General features: G+C 38.1%; 1 protein-coding gene across 4 annotated transcripts; it reads right to left on the bottom strand.

The window, feature by feature from the left end:
* Positions 1-667: 667 nt before the first annotated feature.
* On the bottom strand, positions 668-10,766 carry LOC110944666 (flowering time control protein FY). Of its 4 annotated transcripts, none has more exons than XM_022186319.2 (19): positions 10,613-10,766; positions 8,681-8,928; positions 8,347-8,435; positions 8,168-8,236; positions 7,989-8,093; positions 7,225-7,320; positions 7,069-7,151; positions 3,867-3,938; positions 3,686-3,783; positions 3,547-3,606; positions 3,412-3,472; positions 2,381-2,468; positions 2,228-2,291; positions 2,074-2,152; positions 1,908-1,997; positions 1,743-1,831; positions 1,307-1,665; positions 1,083-1,235; positions 668-1,006 (listed from the first exon to the last, which is right to left on the bottom strand). In XM_022186319.2, the coding sequence occupies exons 2-19, from the start codon at positions 8,901-8,903 to the stop codon at positions 905-907; spliced, it is 1,980 nt and encodes a 659-aa protein (XP_022042011.1). In that variant the 5' UTR covers positions 8,904-8,928; positions 10,613-10,766; the 3' UTR covers positions 668-904. The 4 variants fall into 4 exon arrangements, with proteins under 4 accessions (XP_022042011.1, XP_022042024.1, XP_022042017.1 ...); XM_022186332.2 differs by having other exon boundaries at positions 1,755-1,831; XM_022186325.2 differs by having other exon boundaries at positions 8,681-8,940; positions 10,613-10,758.
* Positions 10,767-11,645: the final 879 nt, after the last annotated feature.

Below are 11,645 nucleotides of genomic sequence, written 5' to 3'. Positions count from 1 at the left end.
CCAAACAGGAACCGTTTTGATCCCATCCTTCCTAAGTGTCACTGCCGGAGACCAAACATTGAGAAAAAGCGGAACTTTCCTGATTAGCCAAGGGCCGCCTTCAAGAACCTTATTCATACCATCCGGAGAGTCAAACTTAAAAAAGAAAAAACCATCGGAATTCATCATAAGCTTAGAAAATCCAAACTTATTCCAAACATTTTTTGCATAATATTCTACCATCGGAAACGGGAGTCTACTGCCCAAAAAATAACCATACAAGACATTAGCAAACCTATCCTGCACTTTATGGACCGCTTCTTTCGGGCCCTTTTTACACTATCCTTACCCTTGATAACTACTTAATTTAATATTTTATTGATCCAACCTAATAATAAATATACAAAAAAACATACAATGTTATAATTAATAAATAGCATATCAAAATTCATTTTAAAGAGTACATGTTTTGATGATTGGATGTGTTAATCAATTAAATTACATTTTATTTAACTTGTGTAATGTACATTTTTATTCAACATGTGCAACACATGAGATTTTTTTTTAAGAAATACTTACTATTAAAAAAATTATTCAACTCATGTAACACACGGAGTTCTAACCTAGGAATAGTAATATTTCGAACCAAATAAAACACCTATTGGCTTTCGATAACTGGAGGACAAAATGAGAGATACGATGGGAGAATTCATTGAAATATGATCCAAGTGCACATCTAATTCCTACCTAGTATTTAACGTTGGTCAAAATCACTCTTCAAACATGAAAATTTAAAAACAATAACAATCCATTCTCCTTCATCTTTTCCTTATGGTAAACCTGAGATTACTTGACCACATTGTTGCACGAACCCAAAAAAAAACTGAAAATTCAATCAAAAGACCATGAGATGTACAACAAAGTCCTACTGAGGTGTTTGTCCATGTGGCGGGGGTCCAGGAGGCAGCGGTGGAGCAATTCCCGAAGGCGTACCAAAATTTTGTGGGACTGTTCCCATATTCCCAGGCTGCACAATACAAATTCCATGTCAGCTTTCCTACTTATAAGAAGCATAAATACCATAAAGAAACATATTATCTTACCTGATAAGGACCTAATCCTGGCATTGGTGGTCGGTTAAATGTACCCCCTGACGGAGGATACATCTGGTTATTATTTGGTGGGGTACCAGAATGCATGCCCATAAAATGGCCTTGCTGCTGCATAGGTGGTGGGCCCATCTGGTTCATTGTGCCCTGCACCACATCAATAAACAAAATGAGCATCAATCGGACGAAACGGGAGTGAGTGCAGACAGGAGGATTACCATTTGAGCATGCATGGGGGGCATGTTATGAAGTGGTGGACGGGGTAAATGAAGTGGCATATGCTGCTGCATATTTGGTGGCTGCTGTGGATATGCTGCTTGCTGCTGCTGAAACATTGATGGATGGGGGCCTGGCGGTAAAGGTGGTGGCATTGATGAGGATATGGGTGGTTTTTGGTCTCCTCCCTGTGTACAACTATCTAAAGACAAGGGCATTGCAACTCCAATTCCGGGAATAGTACCTTCATTCCGACTCAATCCAGCAGCAAAGGCTCCAGGAGTAGTTGGTGGCTCCGGCCCACCCATAAAATTAACAGGCATGCGCCCACCAAGAGCAGGATTTTGTTCATTGTAACCTCCTTGTTAAATAACACAGAACAAGGAATAACAATAATAAGCATATCTTTATATATGAAAGAAGCTAAAAACTACAAACCTTGATTATTACCCGTGTTGACTTTATCACGAGCTGGCTCGCCAGGCCTATTTCTGCACCAAAACTTTGTTGTGTTGTCACTGCTGCCACTGCATCAACAATTCCTTCACTTGAGTATTTTAAAAATACACACACATACGTATGTACACGCAACAATTTATTTACCTGCAAAGAAGATACCCAATGGGATGCCATGCAAGATCCCAAACACCACTATCATGTGCATTTTGAATTTCAATTTGTGCAGTTTCATGCCTGTGCATTAATTAATTATTAAAATAAATAAGAAATAATTTCTTGCAAAACAGGAGGAAATTATCAGATACATTACCCAACGAGCCAGTGAAAGATCGATCCATCAAAACTCCCGCTAACAAAATACTCCTCATGAAACGGATGCCAAGCAAGTGCTAACATTAAAAAAAAATAAGCAAATCTTACTTTTTTTCTTATGTGAAACTAGGTGCATAACAAAATGTACTAACCTGTGACATCCTTCTTATGACCACGAAAAGATTGGAGTTCTTTCATAGCCCTAATGTCATATAGCTGAAAAAAGAAAAAAACGTCTATTCAAACATCATGGATCAATGAAATGAAATGTGGTTGTTTCAAAATTTGTATGAAAAGAAGAGCACCTTAATAATTTGATCCTTAGACGCAGTTAATACCCAATTACCATTTTGATTCCATTTGACACAAAGAACAGTATTCTTGTGCCCATGACTGCAAACGGAAATATTAACTCTATAAGAATAGTATCAGAGGTATAATTAAACATTAAACATTATAAAGAAGCAACAACTTTATGCATATAAGAGTTGTAACTTTGGCTTAGGGTGTTTTTCAAAAAAAATTAGAAATTTTCTTTTTTAACCCTAAAGTTTTATTCTTTGACAATTTAACTTTAAAGTTTTAATTTTAATTTCTTTTTTAACCCTAAAGTTTTAGTTTTTGACAATTTAAGTTTAAAGTTTTAATCTTTGATAATTTAACCCCTTCGATTAATTTGATTTTTCACTTCTGATTCAAAATTTTCCATCTTATACAATTTAACCCCTTGATTAATTTGATTTTTCACTTCTAATTCAAAAGTTTCCATCTTTTGCGATTTAACCACTATGATTTTTAACTTATGTGTTGTAGTCTTGGCTTTGGGGGTTTTTCAAAGGAAAAATGGTTATGCATATGGTTGTTGTAACCTTGGCTTTAGGGGTTTTTCAAAAAAAAAAAATGATTTTTTTTACTTTTCACTCAAAAGTGTTTTATAAATTACTTTTAACTAAAACTATTTGTTTTTTTTTACTTTAAACACAAAACTTTTTAATCCATCCTCTTAACTTTTTTTACTTTCAACTTTGGTCCTTTATAGTTTTCATTTTCCGTAAAATTTTCGTTTTATGCTTCGTTCTAAATTTTGTGACTTAACACATCGTAACATGCGTCTTTGGTTTAACGTTTTTACGTTTCGTTCTAAATTTTGCAAGTTAATATGACGCAACGTGCGTGTGTGGGTGAACGTTTTTACATCGTCTATTTTTTTCCTGTTCGACAGGTTCAACATAACGTGCGCGTCCTAAATCAACTTAATTATAACTAAAGAATACCCGCCGCAATGCGGCGGGTCGTAAATCTAGTTATATAAAATAACAAACATTGCAGCACTAACAATGAAGATAGTTCTCTCCCTGACTTAGCATCCCAAAGCTTCACAAGATTGTCTTTCCCACCTAATACAACAAAATATACAAGTGTTTAAGTGTACACACACAAAACATTAATGAACCATTTTTAAAAAAGGTACCAGAAACTAGCAAAGACTTTGTAGGGTGCCAGTCTACACTCTTCACATCCCAACCATGGCCTGCCTGACACATACATTCCAGTTATCTTGTTTTAAATATTTAACAGAGAAAGTAAATTTAAAACAACAAAAACATTACCGGTTAAAGAACGTTCTTCCTGGCAACGAGCAAAGTCCCAAACTTTAACACTTGTGTCATCAGAACATGAACAGAACTTTAAATCTGTTCTACAAAAGCTGTTACCAAGTACAAGCCCAACTTTTAATAATAAATGAAACAAAAATGTGGACGTATGGAAAGCAAGTATATTTATTTATACCTGAGATCACGAACAGATTCCTTATGTGCAGATTTATTGGCTTTAACGTTGTTCATGTTGTTTTGCCAATACCTAAAGACCATATTTCAAACCTTACAGGTTAAATGGGTACACAAAAGTCATCTTCTGAGGTTTGTTCACAACTTGAAAAAAAGACTTTTTGTTGGGTTCGTAGGCTTTAGGGTAGCCGGCCCTAATTAGGGTTAGCCGGCCCTAGTTATTAGGCCCACTTAGTTAACTTGTTGACCAAGTAGGAAACCCTAATCTTGTTCTATAAATATGATACGAACTTAGGCCCAATTAGCTGTAGTTTAGAAGTGGGCTGTTAACCCACGTAATCAGGAGTAGTGGGTGTAACCATTCCCGCTATTTCTCTTAGATAAGTATCGTAGTTTTAGGGTTAAATGGGGATGTCGATGTTTATGTTTATATAAAATTAGGGTTTTTACTCTAAAATTGGAGATCAGGCCTATCTCGAATGTGGCTAATTGTATCGTTCTTTCAGTAATCGAAGTTTTTCAGTTTCAAGTTTCTATCAAAATACCTATGATGTAATTGTAATCTGTGTCATTCTGAAAACAGTTGTGAGCATCTAATAAAAGTAAAACCCCAGTTGCAACCCGTGGACGTAGGTCACCTTGACCGAACCACGTAAATTCTCGTGTTCTTTATTTTCTGCTAGTGTGTGTGTGTGTGTTTGTTCCGCTTCCGCTCGAGCCTACTCTGATCCGAGACCCCTAACAAGTGGTATCAGAGCCAAAGGTTCAGTTAAATACACGGTTCACACGGTTATCGCAGGAGAGAGAAAGAGAACTGGACGAGAGATCTTGATCTGCTGTTGCTGCCGTCGCCGCTGACTTGTTTACGGCCCGTACCTATTCTCTGGTTACGGCTCGTAAGGTCTAGGGTTTGCGCCGTAGGGTTTGCTGTTGCAGATCTGGTGGTTTTGGGGTGTTTGGCGATTAGGGTTTCGGTTCTTGAACCCTGGTTATTCGCTGATTTTACGCTCGGGTTTGCAGGAGAAGTCGCTGGTTCGGGTACTTCGGGTTTCTGGTTTATTGAAAGTTGCTCGGGTTTCGGTTGCTTGGTTCCTTGTGGTTTTTTCTGGTTTTCTCGTTTGTTATGGCTAAAGACGGGAAGTTCCGAACCGAGAAGTTCAACGGTACTGATTTTGCATGGTGGAGAATGCAAATAGAGGCGTTGCTTGGTGAATGCGATTTAGATGTGGTACTGGAAGAAAAACCTGCTGGAATGGATAAAGCTGCCGAAGCAATTTGGAACTCAAAGGACAAAAAGGCAAGAGGTAAAATTACATTGGCTTTGACGAGGAGAGTTGCATTTAATATCATGAAAGAAACAACTGCTCGTGATATGTTAGCAGCTCTGTCAAATATGTATGAGAAGTCGTCTGCCGGTAAGGGTATTCTTGATGAGGGAACTGTTTAATATGAGGATGAACGAGGGCAGTCCAGTTGCTGATCACATTAACGAAGTCAATTCAATTTTGTCCAGGTTAGCAACTGTGGGCATGAAGTTGGATGATGACACTCAGGTTGTGGTTTTGTTATCTTCCTTACCTGATAGCTGGTCAGGATTTGTGACAACGGTCACTGAAACTGCTGGAACTGGAAATTTGAAGTTTGATCGGGTCCGGGATAGTGTTTTAGGTGAAGACGTTCGCCGGATGAACACTAGTGGAGGATCTACTTCTGGTATGCTTAGTGTTAGCAGGGGAAGAGGTAAAAACAGAAGCAGTGGGAGTCGTGGGAAAAGCTTGTTTAAAGCTGGGAAGAATGTGAGGTGCTGGAACTGTGGTGATAAAGGGGCATGTTAAAAACGAGTGTCCTGATACTAAGAAAGAGGGTGGTAACCAGCATGTAAACAGTGTTGTGTCAGATGAATCTGACGGTGACGTACTGGTTTGCTGTGAAGAGTCTATAGATTCTTGGGCTATGGATTCTAGTTATTCGTTTCACGCCATGCACAGCGGGGGGACGATGGTGAATCTAAAAAAAGGAGACTTTGGAAAGGTACGATTAGCTAACGGTCATGTTCTTAATGTTACGGGTATGGGAGATGTCAATCTGAAGACTCCACTGGGCACTACATGGAACTTAAAGAACGTCAGGGTAATTCCAGGTTTAACGAAGAAACTTATTTCTGTTAGTCAACTGGATAAACAGGGACTAGATGTTAAGTTTGGTGGTGGGAAGTGGAAGGTGATTGATGGAAATCTTGTTGTTGCCTGTGGGAGGAGACGAGGATCGTTGTATCTAGTTGAGATACCTGTTGAGGGAGTAGCCATCCCTGTACAACATAAAGTCTGGTTCACTGAATCTAATAAGCGGAAGAGGGTTCAATTTGCGAACTTGAATCCTGGTGCTTTGGGGATGTCAGTTGAATGTGGTCGGGGGTCTAAGTTTAAGCCAGTCAGGGGATTTGACAATAGTGGGAGCATGGGTCGTGTTCCGGGTACAATCACAAAGAATCGTTGAGTTTTGAAGACGAAGATTCCGACTGAAGAAAAAAACTATCCTGGAAATAGTTTGCAAAATGTGGAGAGTGGTATTAATTCTCGGTGTATCTCTGGAGCTGGTGGATCGTGCAAGCCGGTTGAGATAGAGAATGTGTCTGATAAAACTGTTGGGTTGGAGCTTGTGGGAGCTTCAACTGGTTTCTCAGGTACTTGATGAGAGGTGTGATTGCAACTAGGTGGCTTGGATGTGACTGAAGTCTTAGCTTGTTCTTGGAACTGGAGACTGGGAAGGCTTGAACGTAAAGATTACTGAAGTTACTGGTGATGGGTTTCTTGGATGCACTTTGTGGACTATGCAAAGCCTCCGAGTGGGAGATTGTTGGGTTCGTAGGCTTTAGGGTAGCCGGCCCTAATTAGGGTTAGCCGGCCCTAGTTATTAGGCCCACTTAGTTAACTTGTTGACCAAGTAGGAAACCCTAATCTTGTTCTATAAATTCCTATGATGTAATTGTAATCTGTGTCATTCTAAAAACAGTTGTGAGCATCTAATAAAAGTAAAACCCTAGTTGCAACCCGTGGACGTAGGTCACCTTGACCGAACCACGTAAATTCTCGTGTTCTTTATTTTCAGCTAGTGTGTGTGTGTGTTTGTTCCGCTTCCGCTCGAGCCTACTCTGATCCGATACCCCTAACACTTTTATAAGTTGCATAAAGAAATGTAATTACTTTATAGAGCCTCCATCATCACCGGTGACCATCCAATTGTCATTGTAACTCCATACCATAGATCGGATTGGCTGATCATGAGCCTGTAATTCCAACAAATCTCAGCAAGCAGTTTCTCTAGACTACATAAGTCACAATAAAAAAAAGCATACATACCTGCAGAATCATTTCAAAATTGAAAGATTGACCGTTCCATAATGTGAATTCTCCACTGTGTGAACCAGTTATAAGACGCCTACCGGTAGGGGTCCACTTCAAACAAATACATGTGTCACTGGAATATTCCCCTCAAATGGAAATAAGCATGTGCTAGTTGGTTCAACACATAGTTGTCGATGGCGAATAGCGACAAATAGTGACAAGGCACCTATAGGCTACGTAGCGAATAGCGAAAAATAGCGACAGCTATTTTATAAATAGCGATTACACTAGAAAAAGATTTTTGAAAATTTTTATATGTATATTACATCAAAATACCCTTGTATATATGATATTTTACATGTATATTTAACAAAAACCTATAAATCCAGCTATTTTATAGCTATATCTAATTGATATTAACATCAAAAAAAAACCCCCAAACTGTCGCTAAGCTCGCTATTCATCGCCATAACCAACATAGCGACGCATAGTCACATCGCCATAAAGCGCGCTATAGCGACCGCTATGGTCGCTATCGACAACTATGGTTCAACAGGTTTACTTTTTTTGTAAGCTATTGTTTTCTTTCTAATAAATAAATGCACATGAGCACTTCACCGTTATGAGAATAGCTAATGCTTCTAACATTTCTCCTTGAATAAATGTGTTCAAGTTGTGACATTAAAAGGAGGGACATTTTTAGTAATTTTATAAAAAGCAATAAAGTTGTGTGATATTACATTAGAAAAGCATGCATGAGCAGAGAGAGTGAGTCTCACCAGTACACGGTTGATTGAACAGCGGTTTTTGTTTAGTGATGTATGAACAAACTTTGCAGCAAAGCTGGTGGATGGATTATCTGAATAGGCAACTGTTGGTAACATCTGTATGTATCCAAATGTTAAGATTAGCATATTAAATTATTATTATTATGTACATTCTAAGAATGGTGACTGACATCAATTGCTGCAGCTGGTGTTGGCTGTAATATTGTTCTGTCACGTGAATCTTGTTGCCATAAACGAGTCTGCATAGAAATTTACATCACAATATAACATAACAGATATCGTGTAGTATTATGGCGGCGAATATAGAACAAGTATGCTACATGGAGGCAAGATAAAACATATGGTATACCTGCATATATCTTACAACAGTGCTGGTATAATCAACAGCTCTGCGCTGTCCAATTTTTCGCATCCTTTTGGCAGCAAAGTTGTCATGGGCTGCACGTATTAGAAAAGAAAGCTACTAACCATCTTGCAACATAACACCTCATCTTAGGCGACTAACTATAGAGAGGAGGATCTTAGTTGGCCGTTATTTCGCTTCTAAGTATAAATTTTATATGCATTGAGTTAGCCCCCCCCCCCTATTTTTTTTCTTTAAAACTTTTGGTTCCATGTTTAAAAGTTCAAGATCCTGCCACTGAGAGTTATTTGTAGGGATACAACATAGAATAGAGAATAACCGTCGAAAGGGAGATGTTGTTGTTGGTGGTAGTCCTGATAACCACCGAGAGTTGTGGAAGAGGCAGACGGCTGACGCATCATCTGTGGTGGTGGTCCCATTTGCTGCTGAAATTGGTGATGTTGCATCATTTGCTGTTGCTGCGGTGGCGGTGGTGGTGGTGGGTGGTGTTGCTGATACATTTGCGGCGGCTGCTGCTGCTGCTGAGGATCATTGTACATCATCCTTCACAGTTGGTGAATTCAAGCCCTATGAAAGATCCTTTATCAATTCTCAATTAGGGTTTTACTCATCAGATTTTGCCCCTAACCCTCTTTACTCATTTATGGGATTTCTCTCATCTTTCTGAATAAATATAAAAATAAAAACCTAGAAAGGGCTTTCTCTCATGTTGTTTTTGGGAAAAAATATAAAAACCTAAAATCTAATCTACCTATACTATTAGAGTAACAAGACCAAAGAAACCAACACCAGCCACATCTGAATACCACAAAATACAAAGTAGGAATATTGCCCTATTGTTATCCCAAGGTCAGTATTACATATGGTTTTGTAATACCGTAGTTACACCAAACACATCTGGGTTTGCAATTAATTTCCTTTTACTTCATCTTACGATAGTAGGATAGCCTGAACAACACAATTAGTCTATCTAATAATGACCATTCTTAGAATCAACAAAGGTGGACATAAGGATCCTGAACACACTAAGTACATAACAACAACAATTAGTCCATCTCATAATGACCATTCTTAAAACTTTGGTGTTTCTTCAGGTCGTTTTCGGTTAAAATGGTTTGCACAAACAAACACTCAAGATTTGTACACAATTAAACAAATAAAGATACTAGTTGTAGGTATGGCTTTCCAAAACATAACTATGTAACCTACATCACATATGCTATGAACTGAACATATGTCACAAACACGAAATGATTGCTCGATAATCTACATGTTCGAACACAAATTAGAAAATCACGAAATTTAGACTTATTATCATGAGCTTGAATTATGAACAAAAATAGCAACTTAAATGATGGATTAGGATCAAATACAAAGGATCCTAATTGTAAGAAGTGTAAGAAGGATTTATAGAGTGACAAGTGTCCAATAACCTAAAAAACCCCACTACACAAAAAAACTTCACTACAAAAAAAAAAAAAAAAACCCTTAAACATCCACCACCACCAATTAGAAGCCTTTGGGTGGGGGTGGGGGTGGGGGGGGGGGGGGGTGTTAGGTTTTTGGGTGGTGGTGGGGGTAGGTGTTTAGGTTTTTGGTGGTGATGTAGTGGGTTTAGTTTTAGGTTATTGGACACTTGTCACTCTATAAATCCTTCTTACACTTCTTATAGTTAGAAGCCTTTGTAGAATAACTTGACCCCTTAAATGATATACAGAGGTAGTTCATATTACTCAATTTAAACAATTGCCTAACCTCCCTTGAATTGAAATTGCTTTAGTTTTGATGCCATTCTATCTGCAAACTTACACATACTACAGTGATGCAGCAACCAAACATTAAAAAAAAACAACCAACACTTTATAACAAAACAAACACATAGATTCACCCCTCCATTGTTTAAAATTTTCAATAATCAAACGACCAATCCATTTAAATTTGGCAACTAATTTGTGACTCCTAGATTCTAATTTCCCGACCTCCTGTAACACAAAATTTAAATTACGGAAACCACAAATAAATCAATAAAAATCACATATTCAATTCAAAGTCCAATGCATATTCAATTGAACATAATTCAATTAAAAATCAGACATAACATATGTTTAAAAGATAAAAATCAAACTGAACAAATACTCTAAAGAAATAAATCACAAAGTAGGAAACCGATAAATGAAGGCTTACTTAAATCACCTGTTAAGATATGGATGCTTATGTATATTGCTGTTGTGTTTGTAGATCAACAACTTACCGTTGAGAGAGTGAGAGAGATTTGGATTGGTGGAACCGATGGCTGGAAAGGTGTTGGGCAGAGTCTCAAGAGGGCGGTCTGATGAGTTCATTCACGCCTTTTGGTTTCTAGTTTAACCCTAAAATATGGGTTTTGCGGTTTGTTTGATTTTTTTTTAAAATAACAAAAATAATGATATGATGGGAGAATCGAACTCGGGACGAAAAGGCGCGTTTCACTAATGGAGACACTTTTTGTTATGGATTCACTCATAATTTATTTGTGGTTCTTCCTATATTTTCTATATAGGTTTTCGTTAAAAGTTACAAACCGACTGAGTTCCTAGGAACCCAATATTTAAACGCAGATCCGCCCCTGGGTGTGTACCTAGTGTATATTTACTACTTACTACCAATTTTATGTGTAACTAGGGTGATACGGTTCCAACTAAACTCTATACCCGAAAAAGAAAATCGGATCAGTCGAATAAGAAAATGGGCGGATCGATGGAGCAAATGCAGATTTTATTTAATTCCCGCCTTAATCCTCTAGAGCCAGGAAGTGAAGAAAACGTGGAGTAGTGGGGCAGTTACGAACAGTTTTATCTCAACTTTAGTATTTAATTTTTGTTTTGCAAAATGTTGGTTGTCTTTTTGAATTTTAATTTGTCTTTGGACGAACTTGGAGAGTTATAGCCCCTCTCGAATTGGGCGAATTTATTATTGTGATTCAGAAATCATTCGATTTCTTTTATTCCATCTCTTGTTCCTACCATTTTGGTTCCATTTCCGGGAAACTAAATGCCACTTGTCACCCGAGGCAACCCCGAGCCAAACCCCTCCAATCCAGATCCCATGGTTGCTCAAATAGCCGCCATAGCCTCATCCATGGAATCCCTGCAACAAGAAGTGGCAGCTCTCAAAACACAGGGTAAAAAGAAAGAAAAACAGAACAATAATTTCAGTCGATTTGATGATGAAGATTCTTCCGGCAGCAACAACCGTCATTTCCGACCCTATAACAAGATTGACTTCCCCACGTTCAGTGGTGGAGA

The sequence above is a fragment of the Helianthus annuus genome, chromosome 1 (assembly GCF_002127325.2).
Source record: "Helianthus annuus cultivar XRQ/B chromosome 1, HanXRQr2.0-SUNRISE, whole genome shotgun sequence".
In the NCBI taxonomy this organism is placed as follows: Eukaryota; Viridiplantae; Streptophyta; class Magnoliopsida; order Asterales; family Asteraceae; genus Helianthus; species Helianthus annuus.
Note: the sequence above shows the minus strand (reverse complement) of the source record. Positions and strands in the feature narration are given on the sequence as shown.